At 45.8% G+C, this 23,870-nt stretch overlaps 2 protein-coding genes across 2 annotated transcripts in view; both read left to right on the forward strand.

The window, feature by feature from the left end:
* The window catches only part of LOC147431527 (uncharacterized), a 47,354-nt gene that overhangs the window by 7,584 nt on the left and 15,900 nt on the right, over positions 1–23,870 (forward strand). The gene's annotated exons all lie outside the window — the stretch shown is intronic.
* On the forward strand, positions 8,848–10,612 carry LOC147431528 (uncharacterized). The gene is made up of 6 exons (XM_086493678.1): positions 8,848–9,061; positions 9,791–9,820; positions 9,940–9,973; positions 10,054–10,073; positions 10,215–10,294; positions 10,409–10,612. Exons 1-6 carry the CDS (start codon positions 8,920–8,922, stop codon positions 10,610–10,612), a joined length of 510 nt encoding a protein of 169 aa, XP_086349804.1. The 5' UTR covers positions 8,848–8,919.

Consider the following 23,870-nt stretch of genomic DNA (forward strand, 5'->3'; position numbering starts at 1 on the left):
ATTCTAGACTTGGGGTGCCCAAGTTTGTTACAGTGTTATCAGAGCACATTCGATTTCTCTTCTATCAGGAAATCTGATCCTTCTTCTCACGATACACATGGATTCATGCAAGAATCAGACGACTCCTCCTGCCACCTCGAAAACGGAAGGCGGTATGGAAAATTTAAGTGGACTAGTAGAGAACGAGTATAAGCCACCTCGGCCTACGCAGTATCAGCTCATGGAGATGCAACGTCAACAGCAGGTTGATGAGTGCGCAAAGCAGATGCTCCAGTTTGCCAAGGATCCACAATATGCCAAATTTTTGACCCGGCACTCGATGGATGAAGTGCACACTCATTGGCAGAAGGCCATTGAGTCACCAATAAAACCGGCAATCAAGAAACCTCCTACTCCACTGAAGAAGAACACAATGATGTCGTCAAAAACGGAATTAATCAACTTCTAGACGCGAAGAAGCCGTTGAGGGCCGTCAATCTTCGTTTGCACGCAAACAGAAGCTTTGAAGGACTACCCAGTTCTTCTTCTTCTTCTTCTTCTTCTTCTTCTGACAATGCCTCTAGCTCTTTCTCTTCCGACTCGAGCGAGGAGGACAGAAAGGGAAAGAAGTGAAGCAAGAATCAAAGAACAAGAAAAAGGAAAAAAAGATCAGATTCCGACTCGTTTCTGTCAGTTCTACTGAGGAGTCATCCTCTGACAGTTCGGACTCCGATGATTACATGTTTTATGCAAAGAAAAAACACTTTTACAGAGCCAACCAGTATGATTTCCTCGAAGACAAGCGCAAAAAGACTAAGGAATTTAAAGAGGGTGGACAGTTAATGAAATTTGAATCCTTTTCTGGATTCCGAGATGCACCCAAGGCTTTAGCTTTCATTTAGCAGTTTGATATAGCATTTTCTGGAGGGCACTACTCAGCGCACTCCAAGATCAGGAGGGCAGCGTCATTCTTGAAGGGAATGCACGAACATGGTGGTCCACTCTTCTTCTGACAAGAGAAGCCTCAACCAAGTGGTTAAAGTTCAAATAGTTCTTCATTTCTTCTTGGTTGACCAGGAGTACGAACGAGATGTGATAACTGCTTGGAACTATCTTCGGATGACCAAGGGTGAAACTTTTGATGCTTATTGTGAAAGGTTTTGGGATTCTTTTCTACCGATCTTTTCGTTTAAGAAGGTCACTTTCAAGGAGCAGATTGAGCAGTTTTGCTGTGGACTCCCCAAAGAGATCCAAGATTACTGCCTTGAGCAGAAGTCCGAGTCCATACAACAACTGATGGGACATGCTAAGCCGGGATTCTTGATATATTCAGGTAACTTGACCTACCCCATTGATGAAGTTTTGACACAAAGGACCGGACAGAACTCGACAAATGACAATAGAAAGAAGAAGTTCTAGAATAAGGAGGATACAGAACCTCGATTGACTAAGGAACAGAGAGCTGACTATTTGAAAGAGGGGAAGTGTTTTGGCTGCAGGGAACAAGGACACATCTCCGCAAAGTGCCCCAAAAAGGCACAGCGAGGACAATCAAAAGAAAGGCCAGAAAAAGAAGGATGCACAACCCCGATTGAATGAGGAACAGAGAGCTGACTATCTCAAAGAGGGGAATGTTTTGGCTACGGGGAACAAGGACACATCTCCAAAAAGGCACATTGAGGACAATCAAAAGAAAGCCCAGAGAGTTCTAGAGCAGCAGAAGAACATGGCAGAAAAGGCAAGATAAAAGCAACACTGGTATCCGATTGCACGGGGACCGGATGGACGAAAGTACGGATTAGGAAGCCCTCATTTTCTTCGATGGAGGAGCCAAGGCCAACTTCATTTCACCTGAATTGGCGGCTCGACTTGAATTACGCCCGACAAGATGGGGCCACCGACGAAGGCAGTTCTAGCGGCACCTGGACGGGATGTTACCATCACACCTGCCACTAGCAAACTTCGTTTGCATTGTCAGGGGTATTTAGGGCACGAGACTTTTACATCATGCCTTTGGAAGGGTGTGACGTCCTCCTAGGAATCCCTTGGTACCACAAGAACAACGCCATTGTCGACTATCGGGCCAAGAAAGCAACTTTGACGAACCATAAGGGCAGGAAAATTATACTTGATGTAAAATTGAAGGGCGAGTCCGTCCCTATTGTATCGGCTTTGGCCATTTTGAAATTAATGAAATCCATTACTTGATCTACTTGAAAGAATTGAATGATGAAGAACGAACCAACATGTCTGAATTGGACAAAGAACAACAAGAATTTCAGGCGAGCTACCTCCACCTTTTCCTGAGGATCACACCATTCACTTGATTCATGGAAGCACACCACCGAATCGACCACCTTACCGTTTAGCAATGCCCAGAATGAAGAAATCATGAACCAAGTGAAAGAACTTCTAGAAAATGGTCTCATCCAGCGGGCATCTAGCCTAGTACATCACCTTACAGTTCTCCGATATTATTAGTATATAGACGGATCTTGGAGAATGTGCATTGATTAGAGAGCTCTCAATAAAATAACCATCAAGGATATCATCAGATCAGAATTGCTCCGGGAGATGTCTACATGAGAGCCTTTCGGACAAGCTTTGGTTTATACGAATTTTTGGTGATGCCCTTTGGACTTACAAATGCTTCAGCAACTTTCAATCGAATGATGGATAGGATTTTCCGAGAGTATTGGTCTTTTGTTGGCACTTTCTTTGACGACATTATAGTTTTCTTCAAGAATGAAGCAGAGCACCGACACCATCTGCTACAAGTCTTTCAGGCATTGCGCGAGCATTGATTGGTTATAAATGCCAAAAAGAGCGAGTTTTTCTTGTCGGAGATACATTTCTTGGGACACATCGTCTCAATAGCAAGGGTACAGATGGACCCGGCCAAAACTGAGACTATCCGCGATTGGCCTGACTTAAAGAATGTTCATGAAGTTCGAAGCTTTTTGGGCTTGTGCTCTTATTATTGGCGGTTCATTCGGAAGTTTGCAGAGATAGCTTCACCTTTGCAGTTATTGACTTAAAAAGGAGTCCCTTTCTCGTGGGGACCGACAGAGATGACTATTTTTTAGACACTTAAGGAAAAATTGACTAATAGACCAGTGTTGGCTTTGCCAGCTTTGCAAAAGCCATTCGAGGTTTATTGTGATGCTTGTGGTCGTAGTTTGGGAGCGCTCTTGATGCAAGAAGGCCATGTGATTGCTTATGAAAGCAGAATGTTTTCATGGCCAGAATTACTAGCACAGGTTTATGAGAAAGAGCTATTGGCAGTGATCCATGCTCTTATCGAGTGGCGACACTATTTACTCGGAGCCGATTTCACAGTTTTTACAGATCATCAGAGTTTACGCTACTTCTTGTCATGGAAGCAGCTTTTGGAAAAGCAGATGCGATGGGCTAACATCTTGTCACAATTTCACTTCCAGATTGTCCATGTTTAGGGACATAAAAATTTAGTCCTAGTCTTGGCTATTTTCCGCGATTCATCACAGAAGCTTCGAGGATATGGTTGACCAATTTCCACCGATCTTGACTTTGCAGACATTTTTACTCGCATACAGAATGGGGAGACAGTTCCGGGGTATTCCATACTGGATGGCTACTTCATAAAGAAAACAATGTTACACAACCTTTGAGGGAAAAGGTATTGACAGAGTGCCATTCTCCACCTTTTACGTGTCACCGTGGCATCAATACCACCTTGAAGGGTGTGGAGTGTTACTTTTATTGGCCGAGACTCAAAAAGGAGGTGGACGATTTTGTTTGCAGTTGTTTAGTATGCCAAAAGGTCAAGTTTGAGAGGCATAAGGCACAAGGATTACTACAGCCTTTACCCATTCCCAACCGCCCCTGGGATGTCACCTGACACATCCAACCCTATGTGTCCGTGGACAAGCTACAGCATGACCAGGGTTCAGTTCAGTCAAGTCAGTCTAGAATAGGAAGTGATCTTGCACTTTTGTGAGTCTGTTCGCAGACCCTGCATGACTAGACACTTAGATTAGATGCATATCCTCCGGTTGCACACCGCATGACCATCAGATTCCAGTCAGATCCCGTCAGTAGCATTTTTACAGTGCATAGACCTATTTTCCCTATTTTTGACATTTTTCACTTATTATTTTTAAGCGACTTTTGTTGGAAAGTAGGTAGGGCAATTTTGCTAAGTTTGTATATAAGAAACCCTAGCGCTAGCATTCTACAATAGAAGAGGTAGCAGGAGCTTCGATTCAAGAGGCACCTTCTCAGCAGGAACTCCTAGCAAGGCCTAGCGTTTTTGCTACACAGCAGCGAGGCTAGCGTTTTGCATCAAGAACCCAGATTAGCTAGTATTTTTGCACTTGCATATTTCCGGCGATAGTAGAACCACAGTTCAGCCTAGCGTTTTGCATTTGCAAGACATCCGGCAACAACAGAACCAGCAAAAGCCCTAACGTTTTTGCAAGAAGACTTCAAATCAGCCATAGCGTTTTTGGTTTGCAGATCAGCCCCAGCGTTTTGCAGATTCACCGTGACGGAACATCAAGAACCACCAGCATTTTCAGTTTTCAGCCTTTAGCACTTGCAGATCAAGTCCCGAACCTCGTAGATCTCACCTTCCCGCAGCAGATCCTCGCCGCACGGTCAGATCCAGCGAAGTTTTCAGATTCAGCCCCGAAAACACAGATTTCAGCATCTGCGTTTTCAGCGCGTTGTCGTCGCATCGTCGCCATCGACATCGTCACCGACATAGAGTCAGAATTCAGCAAATAAAGATTTGCAGATTTCAGCCCTTAGTGTTTTCAGATTTCAGCTTGTCTCGTCGTCGTCCTCATCGTCGGCAAGTCCAAGCATTGTAGAGATTTGTGCAATCATAAGTAGACCGCTCTCGCCATAGAGAGTGGGGCCCTTGGAGGAGGGTTTTACGTCTCTGGTGTCGTATTCTCTTCTCTATCTCTCAATCTCATGCATCTTCACGCACAGTGTCCATTCACTTTGTTTGTGTCCATTGCTCTCTCTCACTAAATGAACGGAAGGCTCTCCCTTTCGTAAGTAAAAGGAACCCTTGAGCACAGTTCGGAGCACTATCTTGAGCAAAGTTCAACATTCATTCCGCTGCACCTTACATTGGTATCAGAGCTTTGGCAGTGTTCTGTATCACTTAAGGAAAGAACCACAAGAATCACAAGAATTGTTTTTGCTTGTTGCGGTTGCACGAACCCAAGTTCGCTTGGGCGTGTCGATTCCTAATCGTGTTTTTGAAGAGTGACAGGAATCCCAGGAAAGAAGGGCTTGTCTAGCCTCCCCTTGTGCCTCTTTTCATTCATTGAGAGCGAACCGTGCACTTAGCGGCTGGCCAATCGAAGTGAGGTGGGAAAAAGCAACCTTGGTGTGAGCGCAAGGCCGCCAAGGGGTACGCCCGCAGAAAAGAGCAAAACTCGGGTGAAGAGAAGAACCTTCTCAAACATAGATTGCAAGCAAAAGAAGACCCTTAAGAACAGCAAGAACCCAAGACCCTCAAGAACCCAAGTTCCTCGTGAACTTAAGAACCCAAGATCATAGTGCATGGTCATCACCCGAAGCGGAATGGATACTTCGCATACAGGTGATGAGCATGAGAGAGGCGAGGAAGAATTTTCCCCACCAGGAGGTTTTCCCGACCCTCCCCCTTCCCCATCTACGCCAAGGATTGCACTAACTATTATGGAGGAGTTGGAGCAATTGTTTATGGAAAGACAGTTATAACGCGAAGAAAGAAAAGCAGAAAGAGAAGCAGAAAGAAAGGCCTACGAAGAACGAAGGGCAGCCATAGATCGTGAATACAAAGAAGGAATGGCAGCCATAGAGCGTGAGCACGAGCAAGCATGCTTGGAAGCCAAAGAAGACAAGCAAAACTTGATCGCGAGAACAACGAAAGACAAGCAGAATATGACCGCGAGAAGAAAGCAAGACAAGAGAAGGGCGACCAACACATGAAAGAGTTGTAGCGACTTTTTTCTATTGTGCAGGCGTACTTTGCAGACAATCAAGAAAAGGAGACTCTCTCAGTCTCTTCTTCTCCAAAGCATGACACATAGAATTTGCATGATGATAAAGATGATGGTTTGAATGATAATGATAAGCATGATGATTTGCATGATAATGATAAGCATGACGATTTGCATGATCAAGATGTGATTATTCACGAGCATGATGATCAAGATGTGATTTTTCACAAGCATGGTGATTTGCATGAAGATGATGTGATTGTTCACATGGATGATGTGTTAGTGGATACTTTCGCTAGTGAAGCTAACCTCATTGCAGATTCGATCAATCACAAAGAACCGATCTTGGCTCCCGAGTCAAGATCCAAAGAACACCCTCAGGAAGAACCGATCTTGGCTCTCGAGCCTAGGTCTCAAGAACCCTCACAGGAAGTATTATGTGTTCGCATGATTAGTCACCACGCATTGTACGAGTGTTTCATTCTTGATCGTTTCCTGTATTTTAGTCAGCGTCTTTATGTGATCCCTTTTCCTAGGCATGACATATTGTACGTTGAGCACGTTTCACTCATGAGCACGTATGTATGCAGATTATTCATGAAAAGCTGAAAAGTATGCATTCAAGGGAGTCACATTCCATGTCTCTTTCTTGGCATGACACAGTCGTAGAAAGAGCATAAGAAAGTATGAACACCAAGCATGGGCATTTCCGTTGTGAATTGCCACAGTTGATTGATTTAGATCACCAAGACAAGATTCGATCTCATTGTTTGCTTGTGTGTGGTGAACGGTTTGGCACTCCGTCTCTTTGTTCATCTACATTGCATGCACAATCTTTGAGGAAAACAAGATTTTTTCCAGTCACTTTACATGGAATAGGTATGTTCTTGTTTTTGTGTTGGAAGTGGTTTCATGAATTTTCAGCCTTGGAGATTCTTGAAGAAGAAAGAAACATGAGTCTAGACGAAGTTGAAGCATTGAAGGAGCTACAGAAGCCTTTGTGTCGCTTTTGGCGCGGCCCAAAGAAGCAAGCGTTGCAAACCTTTATGAAGTTCAAGTACCGCATGACCCACACATCAGAGTGGGCTGGCGAAGAGTCCCTTCCAGGATTCTAGATGTTGTTGGCGATCTCCCTTGACGCCATACAGTTCGGTACCAGTACCTCACTTTGAAAAGGAGGGGACGTCACGTGACACATCCAACCCTATGTGTCTGTGGACAAAAGCTACAGCATGACCAGGGTTCAGTTCAGTCAAGTCAGTCTAGACTAGGAAGTGATCTGGCACTTTTCTGAGTATGTTTGCAAACCGTTGGTGCGCCCAAGCCGTGTTGACCCGGGAAAGTGTCAACAGTAGGTGCATGACAACAGACAGATTGATGATAGTGTACTTGACAGGCATTAGATGTAGTTTTAAGCAAGCACCGCGGTGGTATGCATGCCAAGTGCGGCCCTTTGCAGGTCAAGTCGTGGGTTTTGAGCTCTATGAGTCAGGAAGCTTAAAGGTGGTGCAATTGTGGTATTTATGTTGGATGGGTGGTCAAGATCAGTGCTTCAAAGTTTTTTATGTGCTCGAGTGAAGGTGCTTTGCCATTCATCAATTGGATATCGCATTAAGCTCGAAGAAAAAAACGATCGTGATGGTCGTGTTTGGGATCCTCTAATCAAAATACGACAATTGAGGGGTTCTTTTTATGCTAGGTATTAAAGACTTGATGCTAGTCAACAAGTAATGTGGTTGTTTTCCTTTGATATGCTCTGGTATGTGCATCCACTTGCAGCACGACCGACGGTAGCCATGTAGTGCGTGTGCAAGGGGGCCAAGCCCAAAAGCTTTTAAAAGCTATTTATAAAAAAAATAGCGAGTTGCAGCAGTGGACAAGTAGCGTGACATAGAAGGGGATGCCATGTGGATGCTAGGCCGAGTGCATGGAGGAGTGCATAGAGGAGGGCAAGAGGGCCATGCAGGGTAAAGGGAAGGCCGGGGCCGAGGAGGGCTCGTGAGAGCGCAGAGGAGGAGGAATGAAGGCCTCGAGGTGGCGCATGTTGAATAGGGAACGGGTTGGCCGCCAGTGATGGCGTGAGAAGGGGGCGCTGCAGTGTGAGGTGTTCGGGCCTGAGTACTGGATGATAGAGTGGGCTGCAGATGATCGGATGCAGGTCGAGGGGGCCTGAAGAGGCCGCCAGTTGAGGCTACAGACAGGGGCGCGCTGCATCAAGGTGACCGCCAGGGGCGAGCAAGCATGGCTGCATAAGGCAGGTGTTGAGGAGGTGTCGCCATCGGGGAATATGCAGTTGGGGGCTGTTTGAGGGCAGAAAAAAGTCGAAGGTGTCCAAGCGCTGTTGCAAGAAGGCGTTGCAGAGTTGAGACTTTTGGAGTCGGATCCCACCAAGGTGAGGGGCTGCCAGGGCTACAGACAGGAGGACCGCCAGCTATGAGGTTGGTCATATGCAATTGAAGGACGGCAGTTTTATGCACCTTTGTATGTCATCCTGCATTTGCTAATCAGATAGCATTGATATAGTCCTACACTTAACATTTTGGAGATGGCTCAAAGTATATTTCTTTCTTCCCGCTCTTGTGTCCAATGGATCATGTCATATGGTGCTCCCTATGGGAATGTAGTGCATGCTAGTGATCTCCAAACGTCTGAAAGTGTCGAGGTTATTTGTCTATGATTAAAGATTCTTTGAAGGGTTGTAGATGAAAGCCATCATGGTAAGCTTTGCGAGGAGGTGCGCATAGTGGGGTTGGTCGGGACCGGGCTCGGACATTGAACGTTTACAGATAGGGAGTCTAGGTGTGTGTTTACTAGGGGATAGGGGTGCTGTGAGATCACTGGGCTATAGAGAGGCATTTATATTGTGTGCTGGTGGTTTTCCCATTTCTCCCTTTCCATCTTGTGGTGCCCCCACTGAGGATCCACTGATTGCTTCCTAACAAGGTGTTCTTGAGTCGAGATGAAGCAAGAGTTTGGTCCGGTGTTCAAAGGAGATGAAGATGCAGACGATTGGCTTGCCGATTTTGAGCTTTTTATGCTGGCAGTATTGCAAATGCCAGGTGATGAAGCGAAGCTCCAAACTCTACCTTTGGTGCTGCAAGGTAAAGCAAGAGTGTGGTTTGATGGCTTAGAAGATGCACACAAGCAGACTTGGATCGGATTTCGCGAGCAGTTCTTACAAAGATATCGAAAGGTGGTGTGGCTTTGGAAGCAGATGCGAAGCTCAAAGACTTGCAGTAGGAAGTAAGTGAAAATTTCGATGCTTTTGTTGATAATTTTGAAGCCTGTTGGGGCAATTTTGTGGCTGCTACCCAAGCAACCAATGCGGGATTCTTTAAGATGGAAAAGTTTCTATCATGCTTGCATCCATATGTTCGTGAGAGAGTGGAGTATGAAGATCCAAGGACCTTTGATGAAGCTGTCCAAGTTGCCAGAGCAAAGAGTCGAAAGATGAAGAAAAAAATGGAGGCAGGATTGCTACGGTCGGCAATCATGGTAGCCAGTGGACCAAGGCCCAAACAAATTAAAGAGCATCAAGAGGTAAAAGCTCCTTTTTTTTGTTGATATGATGTGATCAAAGCACGTGAAGCTGATGCCAGGGTAGAAGAGGTAGAAGAAGTGCCAACCAGGGCTCAAAAGGTGCACAGAGGCATATTCAGAGTGCCACCCAACTTGCTTGCTCAAGAAGACAAAGTGAAAGAAGATTTTAAAGAAGAGGTGTCAGTACCAGAGCCAACAACGAGGAAGGTAGCAGTGCTACAAGAATTGGCAAGATCAGAAGAGGAGTCCGACAGTTCTCATAGCTTCTGCAGCAGTTTGGACACAAATAGCATGTGGGAGACGGAATCCCGGTCTTCTAGGTATGAGACTTATGATGTTTTTTATGTGGATGAAAGGATGAACAGTGTATGCGAGCTGCCTGCCAACCGGCTAAAGGTCGAAGAGAAGTATAGTGTTTCACCTTGTGTGAATCTGCCAGTTGAGCAGCCATCTCTTGTGTCTTGTGATGGTGAGTCCCTATTGGAGGAAGAGGTATGGTTTGATGGTGTATCAGACTTAATTGAAGTGTAGGTTTTCGAGGATGACTTGCAAGAGCTGGAAGTAGAAGCTGTGGTAGGTCGAAGTGATTTGTCTATGCAGGGGGTGGGGCAACCTTGCTTGGTGAGCATGTCGAGGTGTGCTTTGAAGTTTCAGAGTTTGTGTGTGGCCGTGGAGAGTTAGCTCCGGTAAATGACTCTATGGAAGCTGATACAGGTGCAGCCTATGAGAGTGGGGCTCCGTGCGAAGAGGAAGGTGCCACCAACCTTGCAGGTGATGAGGTATTTGATGAACAGGTTGAAGCTCGAGCAGGTCATGCTCGTGAGTATGAGAAGGTGGCCTTGGAGCCATTTACAGAGGGTTTGGATACAGGTTTGCAAAGGGATCAAGTTTGTTTGTCTATGCAGTAGGTGGAGGCAAATGGCAGGGTTTTGCTATTTTATGTGATGCTAGGGATACATGTGTTATTGGAGGTTGCTTTACAGGTGTCTTTGTGTCAGTTGCGAGGTTTTCTTGAAGGGGACTATCCTATGGAGGGTTCTGTAACAGATGGCATGATAGCGGCTTGTGGTACCAATGCTTCAAGTGGTCAAAAGCATGTTTATGGTTGGTAGAAAGACCTATGGATGTAGGGTGACAAAGCTCCATGCTATGAAGGGCTGGAAGGGTGGCGTGTCTATTGGCCTACAAGTGCAAAGGAAGGCTTGAAGATGCATGCTTTACAGGTGGATGGATACGGCCAATGTTTTATTTTCGATCCAGGTGGACTCTATACCATGCTTGGGGAAGCTTCGAGCTTTCCATTTGACCCTGGCGGATGATGCAACACACGCTTTTCTCTCTATTCTATTCTATCTATATAGCCATTATTATCATTTTTCTTATGCAGTGTATGTAGCTATGTTATATCATTTTCTCTATGCAGTACTATTTTACCTAAATAATACTACGGTTGAGCATGAATGCTCAACGAGGGGGTGGGCAATGATGGCGCGTCCAAGCCGTGTCGACCCGGGAAAGTGTCAGCAACAAGTGCATGGCAACAGACAGATTGATGATAGCGTACTTGGATAGGCATTAGATGCAGTTTTAAGCAAGCACCGTGGTGGTATGCATGCCAAGTGCGGCCCTTTGCAGGTCAAGTTGTGAGTTTTGAGCTCTATGAGTCAGGAAGCTTAAAGGTGGTGCAATTGTGGTATTTATGCTGGATGGGTGGTCAAGATCAGTGCTTCAAAGTTTTTTATGTGCTCGAGTGAAGGTGCTTTGCCATTCATCAGTTGGATATCGCATTAAGCTCGAAGAAAAAAACGATCGTGATGGTCGTGTTTGGGATCCTCTAATCAAAATACGACAATTGAGGGGTTCTTTTTATGCTAGGTATTAAAGACTTGATGCTAGTCAACAAGCAATGTGGTTGTTTTCCTTTGATATGCTCTGGTATGTGCATCCACTTGCAGCACGACCGACGGTAGCCATGTAGTGCGTTTTCAAGGGGGCCAAGCTCAAAAGCTCTTTTAAAAGCTATTGATTAAAAAAATAGCGAGTTGCAGCAGTGGACAAGTAGCGTGACATAGAAGGAGACGCAATGTGGATGCCAGACCGAGTGCATGGAGGAGTGCATAGAGGAGGGCAAGAGGGCCATGCAGGGTAAAGGGAAGGCCGGGGCCGAGGAGGTCTCGTGAGAGCGCAGAGGAGGAGGAACGAAGGCCACGAGGTGGCGCATGTTGAACAGGGAACGGGTTGGCCGCCAGTGATGGCGTGAGAAGGGGGCGCTGCAGTGTGAGGTGTTTGGGCCTGAGCACTGGATGACAGAGTGGGCTGTAGATCGGATGCAGGTCGAGGGGGCTTGAAGAGGCCGCCAGTTGAGGCCACAGACAGGGGCGCGCTGCATCAAGGTGACCGCTAGGGGCGAGCAGGCATAGCTGTATAAGGCAGGTGTTGAGGGGGTGTCGCTATCGGGGAATATGCAGTTGGGGGCTGTTTGAGGGCAGAAAAAAGCCGAAGGTGTCCAAGCGTTGCTGCAAGAAGGCGTTGCAGAGTTGAGACTTTTGGAGTCGGGTCCCACCAAGGTGAGGGGCCGCCAGGGCTAACAGGAGGGCCGCCAACTATGAGGTTGGTCATATGCAGTTGAAGGACGGCAGTTTTATGCACCTTTGTATGTCATCCTGCATTTGCTAATCAGATAGCATTGATATAGTCCTACACTTTACATTTTGGAGATGGCTCAAAGTATATTTCTTTCTTCTCGCTCTTGTGTCCAATGGATCATGTCATATGTGTGCTGTCAAAGGGTGTCAAGTATGTGGGTGCTCCCTATGGGAATGTAGTGTATGCTAGTGATCTCCAAACGTCTGTAAGTGTCGAGGTTATTTGTCTATGATTAAAGATTCTTTGAAGGGTTGTAGATGAAAGCCATCATGGTAAGCTTTGCGACGAGGTGCGTATAGTCGGGGTTGGTCGGGACCGGGCTCGGACATTGAATGTTTACAGATAGGGAGTCTAGGTGTGTGTTTACTAGGGGATAGGGGTGCTGTGAGATCACTGGGCTATAGAGAGGCATTTATATTGTGTGCTGGTGGTTTTCCCAGTTCCCTCTTTCCACCGTGCATGACCAGACACCTAGATTAGATGCATATCCTCCAGTTGCACACCGCATGACCATCAGATTCCAGTCAGATCCCATCAGTAGCATTTTTACAGTGCATAGGCCGAGACTCAAAAAGGAGGTGGACGATTTTGTTTGCAGTTGTTTAGTATGCCAAAAGGTCAAGTTTGACAGGCATAAGGCACAAGGCACAAGGCACAAGGATTACTACAACCTTTACCCATTCCCAACCGTCCCTGGAAAGCATTGCTATGGATTTCATCTTTGATCTCCCGAAGACTCAAAGTGGGCACGATGGTATTTGGACTGTCATTGACAGATTTAGCAAGCAAGCTCACTTCATTCCAGTAAAGAAAACAATCAAGCCGGATCATTTAGCGAGACTGTTCATTGCTCAGATATTTCGGTTACATGGCATGCGTGAGACCATAGTCTACGACAGAGACCCCTGATTCACGAGTTTGTTTTGGAAGGCTATTTGGGAGAACATCGGCACACGGTTGCGGTTCTCGTCATCATTCCACCCGCAGACAGATGGGCAATCTGAGATAGCCAATTCAGTGGTTTTGGATTTATTGAAGTCTTACATCTCAAATCAGAAGAGTCAAGGGGAAAAATATTTGCCTTTGGTTGAATTTGCCTACAATAACATGGTTCGCTCTTCGACAGGGAAGGCGCCATTTGAGGTAATCGAAGGTGCTAAGAAGGTCCCTCCATTTCTAAGCACCCAGGACAAGATTTTGAAGCAGATCAGTACATGAGGGATTTGGACACTGCTTTTGCCAAGGTTCGCGAGGCTCTAGAGAAGTCTCAAGCACGGCATAAGAAGGCAGCAGATAAACATCGACGCAACTTGAAGTTGAAGGAGGATGACTGGGTGCTCTTACGCTTTGAGAAGGCACGCCTAAGGAAACGAAAGGGAAAGGAGCGGCTTTTTGAAGTATTATGGCCCTTTCCAGATCCAAGAAAAGATAAATGATGTATCCTTCCGACTCAAGCTACCAGACACATGGAAGATTCACAATGCTTTTCATGTGAGTCTCGTGAAACCTTTTAAGGGTGAGGTGCCAGTTGACAGGGAGCCTGATGAGCAACCCGAAGTTGAAGAGAGCGAGGAGATAATTTAAGAACTATCCAGTATTGGAGCAGGATGACTTAGCATTGGAGCAGGATGACTTAGGAGATACTCCTCAGATTTGGAACTTTACCTTGAGGCTTTCGGTTTAGCTGTGTCTACTCCGAAAGGTTCCGTGGATCAGGAGGGTTGAATCTGGTGCAGACGGGACTGCACAAGAGGGGAGTCACTTCGCTCCTTTGTCACAGATTACCTGGATGGAATAGAGTCACTAATTTTCCTTTGGATTTTAGGGATATTGCTGTGCTGACAGTATCCTGCTGTATGACTTTATGAATGGTGAAATGGGAATTCCGGAAATTGAACCTGAATGATGTGTACTCTCTCATGTGATTTGTTTGAGTGCAGGAGCTGAAAGACGAAATGACTGCAGCATTTCGGTCTTGAAAATCTCTATAGACATGATCGCAATATGGATTAGTTAATCCAACATCAGTGAGGTTCGGGATGGATCTAGATGCGATTATTAAATACGTTGCTGGCAGTCATGATTTGAGATTTGGGAGGGCACCGAGGGGTGTGCAAATCAGTGTCCAAGAGAAGACCCCCTACTCCCTATATAGGGTCTAAACAAAAATGCCCGACCCACACCTCCAGCTCCACAACTTGGTAAAATAGGGAAAAGGTAGGAGAAGGGCTAGAAAGGCCCAGCTTGACATCTTTCTTCCCCGAGCCCTATGGTAGAAACGTATCCCAGTATCTTTGATTGTGTGTCTTTTTCTCTCAGCCGTAAGTCGTTCCATGCAATTAACACACCTCCTCAAAGTGAGGAGTTAGCCAAAGAGAAGAGGAAACTATACCCAATGTTTTGGCGGCCTGCCATGTAGTAAAAGCGTAGACTACCATGTCTGAGCATTCCCTTTGAGATGGGAAGCTGTGTTCTGAACCTTGAAGGCTTGTGAGAAATTACCTCCAGAAAAGGCCGTATCAAATCGTTGATGAATAAAGGACAGAGCTTGATGGATATCCTAATGTCCAAAACAAGTTTCAAATCAGATGCTTTGACCCCCCATCTTTGAACTCCTCCTGCCTTCAAAATTATCGTATTTGTGTTCTCAAGTAAGGTGTTTCCTTTTCTTGTCAAAGATATCCACAAAAGTATAGGAAGCTGAATCGTCAGAAGATGTAGTATCAGATTCTGAGCATCGGTAGTTCTTTCTGTCTCGTATGGAATCTGAATCATCAGAAGAGGTAATGTCAAGATCTGAGCGTCGATAGCTCTTTCTGTCTCGTATGGACCTGCTTTTCTCATAATTTCCGCTTCCTTGTTTCCCGTCAATCTTCATTGGTAGAAGAGGGAGAAGACGAAGAAAGGCTAATGTCATCCTCGAAGTGAACACGTCAGTGGTGTCACTTCTTAGATATCTTCTGTTAGAAGAGAGTGCTTCCTTTCTGCCTTAGGCCTTGCTTTGGTTTTCATGGCCGACTTCAAAGGGTGTCAGGTAGTCTCCCATCATATTTCACTAATTCAAGCTGTTGTTTCTTCTTATGCTGCGCATAGACCGAATCCCATGTAAACTTATCCTCCTCTTCGTAAGTGCTCACTTGCAATTGGTGGTGTAGATTGCTAGATTGCTAGTCCTCCTTAAGAGAATCGTCGAGAAGATCATCAGACTCGTCCTCAGTATATCGGTGGTTGTTGGAATCGTGATTCCCATTGGAATCTTCCTCTTGCAAAACTGTGTCATGAACTTGCTCATGTTCTTGTTGGGGTCTTTGTTAGAGTCCATAACATGTGCTGCAAAAATTAGACCAAATCCTCGAATCAATTGAAGCTGTGATACCACTTTCACTAGCTTGGTATTGACAAGACTGTAAAGACTGAGCGCCACACATGAACATAACAGAAACTTTAATACTTGAACTCCAAAACTCAAAAGCAGCGGAGTTTTGGGATGCACAAAGTCTGCATGGTGCCGTACATCCAAAATCCTTTAAGTCATACGTAGGCACCCCCAAGCAGCCAAATGAGCCGCGTGTATAGTAGCATGGCTCCCCCCAATCCTATCCAAAGGGTCCTCAAGCACGTTGAAGTCCCCCCTCCAATGCACCATTGCTCTGCATGAGGCAAGGACTCCACAATATGTGACCAAAACTCAGCCCGTGCACTCTCATGATTGGACGCATAGATGTTCAAGAAGCCCACAAGTCATCCTGAAACTGCATGGTGTTCCATGGGGCCCTACCTAGCACAATAATACCTCTGCTCACAATGGCCTTCTGCCATGAGTCCACAATAGTCATACCTGAATGCCTCCAGGCCCAAAGGCAGTTGACCAAAATGTCTCATAGCAACCGCACAAGATCTGTCCACAACAAGAAATATGGCTCTCACAAAGACGATACTCCTGAAGCATATCTATCACACCACCACCAAGGCATCTCTAAAGCTCATGTCTCAGTCGACTCCTTTGGCATAGAAACTGGGGTCCACCTAGCCCCTGCACATTCCATGAGACAATCCTCATGGGGTCAGTGCGAGAAAACCGATGTTGTTGCAGCAACCAACTACGCAATCTTCGAGGCCAGTTTGGATGGGGAGTGATTCACATCCGAACGACCCCAAGATAAGCGTGTCTGTCTAACCCATGCCCAAGATGAGCGTGCAGTCCGTAGAGTTACATCCTCTGTCCAGGTATCCTCCTATACATATACATGGCAAGGCGCACTATGGGTGTCTGCAATAAAGTATACCACAATGTGTCTACATCCTGCCACATCAAGCTGTGTCACAGAGAACTTGGCCAACGGCCATAGGGTATGTATCAAGTCTGTCATTTCCAAGGTGAGCGAACTCAGGAGCCTAGACATGGAGCCAATCCAGCATTGTATTCTATTTGATCCTTGCCACATGCAAAAAAGAGAAACTAGCCGCTGTGTCCAAGGCCTTTGCATCTCTGGCTGTCAGAAAAAGAACATGTACTTTGAAGCAAGCTGCCTCGAGGTCAGGAGATTGGTCTCCCAAAAACGTGTAAAGTCGTAGTCAAAGATATCCCATCGTCGGCGAATGTCAACACAAGAACTGACACAAAAGGAGAAGTCTGCACCAAAAGTGGCGTCCTCAAGTAGGGTTCCCTCTCGAGCCTATCAACTCATGGCAAAAGCTGGCTCCTCAGGTAGGGCTCCCTTCGAGCCAATCAACTCATGGCAAAAGCACTGTCAAGTGATCGCCAAGCAGTTGAAGAACCCCCCCCCCCCCCGCGAGCTGGTGATGGAGTATGAGATGGGCCAAGAGACGAGGCAGCGAGCCTAGTAAGGGAGATGGGAGAGGAAGGTGGGGGAGGAGGTGAAGGCAGAATGGAGTCAGTAGCCCCAGGGGGGGGTTTGCGCGCGCTGAGGGGGAGGGGGTCTCCTCAGGCATATCTATTGTAGAGGGTCCCTACAAGAACCCAATGTTGTTGGCCTGTCGTAGGTCGGCTGCTAGGGGGGCCTGTATGGCGAGCATATTCCTCACGGCGTCTCTATCTGCTGGGCTTGATCAGCCTTGGTAGGCTGAGTTTGAGGCGTAAGTTGGATCCTCCTGCGAGGATAAGCCTAAACAAGATGGCCCATCTTGTTTGCATATGAAGCAGTGGTTGGGGAATCCCGAATACTCCATGCTCTGGCGGAACTATCCACTACTCACCCTAGGTAGTAGGACTACCTTCGGGAGAGTGAGTGGCTTGAACTAAAACGCGTACTGTAGGTATACTTGCTGCCTTGGTAACTACTGAAGCTGTCGTGCGTAGTGTCTCCAAGATGCTCTCAATCTCGGAAACCCTGGACAAAAGCTAGAGGTACTCTCTCCTCAGGCTGGGGAAGCAGATTGAGATGGGAAGATCTACTTCCTCAACAAGAACAGGGAAGTTGGGTCGAAACCATGATGAGCGCGGAGCGGTGTGTGCAAGTGAAAGAGCACGCAAAGAAGTGCAGGGTGTGCACCTTGGAAGGGGGCGAGTGCAAGCAGGAAGCAGGGCGCTAGCAGAACGAAGAGGGAGAGAGAGAGCGCTACTCGTTAGCTGGGGGGAATAAGTGAGTGTGTTTTTAATGAACTCACATTCCCTTTATTAAAATGTATAGGACCAATTTAAAGTTAGTGGCCAAGTTCAATGTGAACTTGGCCAAAGGTTAGTAACCTTTAAAATATACATTAAAGGGGGCCATTTGGGCCTTTAACCCAACAACCTCCCACTTAAAGGCATAAATGGCGCCTTTAGGCTATGTGACTCCCACCATCTCTATACAGAGATGATGTTGTGCTTTGGGTAAGCACTTAGTGAGAGCATCTGCTGGATTTTGTGATGTATGGACCTTAACCAATGTAATAAGGCCATCCTCAAGCACTTCTTGTATGAAGTGATACTGGACATCAATATGCTTTGTGCGTGCATGAAACATGGCATTCTTTGCCAGATATATGGCACTCTGGCTATCACAACCAAGCATAGGTGCCTTGGCAGGCAAACCAAACTCACTGCAATGGCGTGCTAACCAAATAGCTTCTTTAGAAGCCTCAGTGGCTGAAATATATTCAGCCTCTATCGTAGAGAATGCAACAATCTTTTGCAATCTAGAACACCATGAAACGGCACCTCCCGCAAGAGTAAACACATAGCCACTTGTGGATTTCCATGTATCCACATCACCAGCCATGTCAGAGTCACAAAATCCCTTCAACTCCATTGGTCCTTTACCATAGCAAAGGCATTTGTTTTTAGTCCCTTTCAAGTACCTCATAATGGACTTCATTGCATCCCAATGCAACCTGCCTGGATTAGCCATAAGTCGGCTCACAACTCCCACTACATGGGCTATGTCAGGCCTAGTAGCAACCATAGCATACATAAGTGAACCACAAGCTGAAGCATAAGGCACACTTTGCATGTCATTGGCTTCTTCCTTTGACTTGGGACAATCATCCTTGGAGATTTTGACATATGGCTGTAATGGCACACCAAGAGGCTTTGCTTCAGCCATGTTAAATCTGTCTAGCACCTTTTCAATGTACTTTTCTTGCGACAAATACAATAGGCGCTTGTCTCTTTGCCTTGTAACACACACTCCAAGTATATGTTCAGCTGCCCCAAGGTCTTTCATTGAAAATGCAGATTTCAGCTGCCCTTTAAGAGCATCAACAATGCTTCTTTTCTTTGCAGCTATCAACATATCATCTACATAGAGCACAAGAATGATAGGGCTGCCATCCTCATCACGTTTGGTATACAAGCAATGGTCTGCATGGCTTCTTTTGTAACCATGTTTAAGCATGAAGCGATCAAACTTCTTGTACCACTGTCTACATGATTGCTTCAGCCCATACAAGCTTCTATTGATCATACATACCAAATGTTCCTTGCCAAGGAATAACAAAACCCTTGGGTTGCTTCATGTAAAGCTCTTCTTCCACATCACCATGCAAGAAAGCGGTATGTACATCCATTTGGTCCATTTCCAAATCAAGAGCAGCCACTATGGCAAACAATACACGCAAAGTGGTCATCTTCACAACAGGAGAGAACACTTCCTGAAAGTCTATGTCCTTGGTTTGAACATATCCCTTTGCCACAAGCCTTGCCTTATACTTGGGTTTTGCCTCAACAGTCTTGATTTTATACACCCATTTGTTAGGAATAGCCTTCCTTCCTTTGGGCAATTCAACCAAATCCCAAGTATGATTAGCATGCAAAGCTTTAATCTCTTCCTGCATAGCAAGCTCCCACTTGTCGCTGTGCTCACATGTCTTTGCCTCTTTATACGTAAGAGGCTCTCCCTCATCTGTCAACATAATGTAATGCAAAGAGGGATCATATCTACTCACAGGCCGTCTTTGATGAGTAGACCGCCTCACCCAATGATCCACATTATCCGGCAATGGGTTTACATTGGTGGCATGATAAAATCATCAACAATGGGCTGCTGTACATCATTTTCAGCACCATTTTCAGCATTGTTTCTTGGCTGCAAATGCCCTTCAGGAGCCTCTATTTGCTGGCCAACATCATCTGGCTCAAACGCCACTAGATCATCTACATTTTCAGCCATATGTGGTGCATCGTGAGGGTCAAAAATAGGCATAATAGGTGGCTGGTCATGCTGAAATTTCACCCTTTTATGGTCATGCTTTGAGGCACAATTGTTTTGAAGCAGCTTTGCCTCATTAAAAACAACATCCCGGCTGCGTACAACCCTTTTGAGCTGAGGTAACCAAATCTTGTAACCCATTTCGCCTTCTTCACCATATCCCATGAAGAGGCCTTTAATGGACTTGGCATCTAGTTTACTCCTCAACTCAGGTCTAACATGCACAAAAGCCTCGCAACCAAAAATGCGTAAGTGATCATATGAAGCAGGCTTGCCAGACCAAACCTCTTCAAGGATGTCACCTTTCAAAGACATGTGAGGGGATCGATTGCATATATGCACTGCAGTTTTCAAAGCTTCTTCCCAAAATCCATGAGAGAGATTAGCTGTGGACAGCATGCATCTCACCCTCTCACAAAGTGTCCTATTGAATCTTTCAGCCACACCATTAGAAGAGGGGCTGTATGGCACAATAAGCTCCCTCTTAATGCCCAAATTTTCACAAAATTTGTTAAATTCAGCACTTGTGAACTCCCTCCCATTGTCCGTACGCAAGCATTTTAGCTTTCTACCTGTTTGGGTGGTCACAAATGCATGAAATCTCTTAGACGCAGCAAAGGCTTCATCCTTAGATTTAAGCAAATAAACCCAAATTTTCCTAGAATGATCATCAACAAAGGAGAGAAAATAGCATGCACCTTCCATAGACTTAGTAGGCATGCTACATAGATCAGAATGTACAAGATCAAGCACACAAGATTTACGAGAGACACCAGAGTAATAAGAACGCTTTACTTGTTTGCCATATTGACATTTATTACAAAAGTCAAGCTTTGTGCCTTTAGCATCAAGCTTGTTCAAAGTACAAAGTTTAGAAAGGCCCTTTTGGCTCATATGGCCAAGCCTCTTGTGCCACAACTCCATGTGAGAGTTAATTTCAGTCAATGCAATAAACTTGCCCGACATGGCCTTTCCATGCATACATGTCACGTGACACATCCCAACCCTATGTGTCCGTGGACAAGCTACACCACAGCAGGGTTTAGTTAGTCCAGTCAGTTTAGATTAGCAGTGATCTGACACTTTTGTGAGTCTATTCGTAGACCATGCATGCCTAGTCACTTAGCAATAGATGCATATCCTCCGGTTGCACACAGCATGTGTTGGGGTTAAGGCCTATGTGCCTTGACCGGTCGCCCAGGTCATGGGCGCTCGCCCACTGTTACCCTATACTTATAGTGAGTATACTGTATAGGGAGAGCTGCCACTTCACAGTCTCCCCACCCACATCTGTGTGTCGTGTGTCTCATTCTCTCTCTCTCACTCTCCGTCTGTGGTGCTCCCCGATCCCCTTCAATTGGTATCAGAGCTATGGTGACCGCGGAGTGCACGACGGCTTTGAGAGCTTCAAGGCAATAGCTCGCTTGCTCTCGGTGGTGGAGAGATTAAGAAAGCTTGGAAGCTTTGTGAGAATACAATGGGAGCTTGTGAGCTTAGTTGAGAGTGATGTATGCTCTTGTGGAAGCTCAGAAAGAAGTGTGGAAGATTGTGTGTAAGTGAAGGTGCTGCCCTAAAACTGTGTGCGCAGCAGCATTGTTTTCAGATTCGTTTTTCTCCTTGTAGAATGCAGATCTGAGAAATCTGTTCATTACGCCCATCCGTTTCGACGTGGTCTACAACTTGGCAGAAGAAACTTTTTGCAAATTCCTCCCCGTTTTGCTGATATTCAGCTTAGACTGACTGTATACAGAAATTCCAGATTTTGTGTTGTCGCATCGTGTGCGAGTTTGATGCACTTTTGGAAGCACGGGAGATGCTTGAAATTGAGTGCATAAATTCTGAGGTGAAGATGCAATTGCAGTTTGTGTTAAGCTTGTGGTTTGAGGGTTTTTTGGTAGACTTGGACAACGAAGTACGGAGGCGTTTACACACCACCGAGGCGGTCTCTTGAGAGACGCAATTTTTTGGAGCACACAGGTGGAGCTTCTTTCACTGGTTTTCACAGGATACTTTGGCAGTGATTTTGTGCTGGGATTCATGGTCTTTGCGGATGGTTTGCATATGGTTATGGTGCATGGTTGATACCCATTATACATGCATTTTGGCGAGCACTTTCAAGTGCCGGTGAGCTCTCTTGAGAGCATTGTTGTCGCATTGATCAAGTTTCCGGATTGCAAATCTTTTGGCGCTTGCTTATGCGTGGTCACTCCGTTGATGTACGTTGAGTGCGGATTGCCATTGTATGTGAAAATGTGGAGCCATTTTGGCATTTCTACTCATTGGCATTGAGTAGTGTTATGGTTTATGGTAGAGATTGTACTTGAGTTTTTTGCTCAGTTTTTAGGGGAAATTCTGTCGAATTTTTCCCAGATTCTCGCCATAGTTTGTGATCGAGTGTTTACTCTCACTTTGACAGCTTTTGTCAGTTTGGACACAATTTTGTGTTTTTTGTATCCACTCTTGCAAGAGTGAGGAGTTGTGTATCTTTCTTTGCTTAAGACAGTGGTTTGCTCTCGGGTGGGAGAGTCTTGTGATCTCGAGCATTGTTTGCCATAGTTTTGCAGAGCTTATGCATGTATATTGAGTGTAGTTTGATGCGCATTGATTGCTCATTGTATTGAGCTTGCAGGACAATGGTTATTTTGTGTTGATAGCCATTGTGTGTCGAAACTCTGGCGAAATTTTCCCAGGAGTTTTATGCATATCATTTATGCGATCTAGGTAGAGATTGCGGGTTGCACTCAGCATTTGCGTGCAGTGTTCTCTGCAGGTGGGAGATTTGTGTGTGTGTATGCATCAATACCGCACAGTGTGGGCTTGGTGATTAGCTCACAGATGTATGCTCTGTGACGGCGTGTGTGCAGGTGATCTTCAAACCGAACAAGTCATAACTTCTTGGAGAAGTTTTGGGCCGATTCTTTATGCGCTACGGTTGGTAGTGTGGGGCTGAATTACGGACTGTTTTTGGCCATGCAAGAGGGCTGCGAACTTTGTAATTTTGGGCTGAATTTCAGGGCTGATTCGGTGAAGATTATGCACAAGGTTATGGTCGTCATGAAAGCGTCTTGTAAGTAGTGCGTTTGATTGCAGTGTGATACTAGAGCAGGCGAGGCTTGTATTGACATTGCGGGAGCTCTATTTTGGAGTGTGTCTCACAGGTTTTACATTGTGTTTCTGGCCATATTGGTAGACAGTTTTCAGGTGTTGTTGGTGAGGTGGTTTTGCTTTCTAGTTTGCTACATTGTGCTCATGGCAGAGACAGGTGATCGATCAGATTGTGACCTCTCACAGATGTGCGTGTTTGATGGGTCAGACTTTGCGGCATGGAGAGAGTGTATGCTTGATGCATTGACACAGCGAGGGTTGCATCGACCATTGAGTGGTGATGCAGGTAGACCTTCAAACATGTCTGACGATCAGTGGCAGGAGCTAGAGGAGATGGCACTATTTGCGCTCTCTTTGCACCTTGCGGAATCTGTATATGCTCTTGTTATGTATGAGACTACTTCGAGAGCACTTTGGCGCAAATTACATGATATGTATGATAGATCTGAGTCATCAAGGACTCGTGTGAGACATGTACATTCACGAGTACGCCGACAGGTGATATGTTGGTATTGTGGTCATTCTGGACACGTTAGACTGCGCTGTTTTCGTCGTATGCGACATCATAGGAGACATGGCAGTCTCAGAGATGTATGTAGTGATGCCATGGACTCAGTTGCTTTGACAGTTAAGGCAGATGTAGTGTCGGAGTATACTAGTAACGGGGATGCCACTTTTACCTCGAGCTATGCACGAGATGCTATACATGTGGATAGTGCACTCCCTTCGCAGTGGTTGCTAGACGCAGATTCTATGTTTCATGTCACGCCGCATCGTGAATGGTTTTGTAGCTATTCTAGCGGGATGCTTGGCAGTGTACGTTTGACCGATGGATCGGTGCATGCGATAGCAGGTGTAGGAGATGTGAGACTGTCATTACCGAGTGGTGCATCTTACTTGTTACGACATGTGCGCTATGTACCAGATTTGACAGTGAGTTTGATCTCGATTGGTCAGCTTAGAGATT

The sequence above is a fragment of the Adiantum capillus-veneris genome, chromosome 21, assembly GCF_014529385.1.
Source record: "Adiantum capillus-veneris isolate H3 chromosome 21, ASM1452938v2, whole genome shotgun sequence".
Lineage (NCBI taxonomy): Eukaryota > Viridiplantae > Streptophyta > Polypodiopsida > Polypodiales > Pteridaceae > Adiantum > Adiantum capillus-veneris.

Coding starts and splice junctions, on each gene's coding strand:
- LOC147431528 (XM_086493678.1), top strand. CDS start 8,920: ATGAAGCAAGAGTTTGGTCCGGTGTTCAAAGGAGATGAAGATGCAGAC. Junction 9,974..10,053: donor CTTGTGTCTTGTGATGGTGA/GTCCCTATTGGA, acceptor ATGACTTGCAAG/AGCTGGAAGTAGAAGCTGTG. Junction 10,074..10,214: donor AGCTGGAAGTAGAAGCTGTG/GTAGGTCGAAGT, acceptor AAGCTGATACAG/GTGCAGCCTATGAGAGTGGG.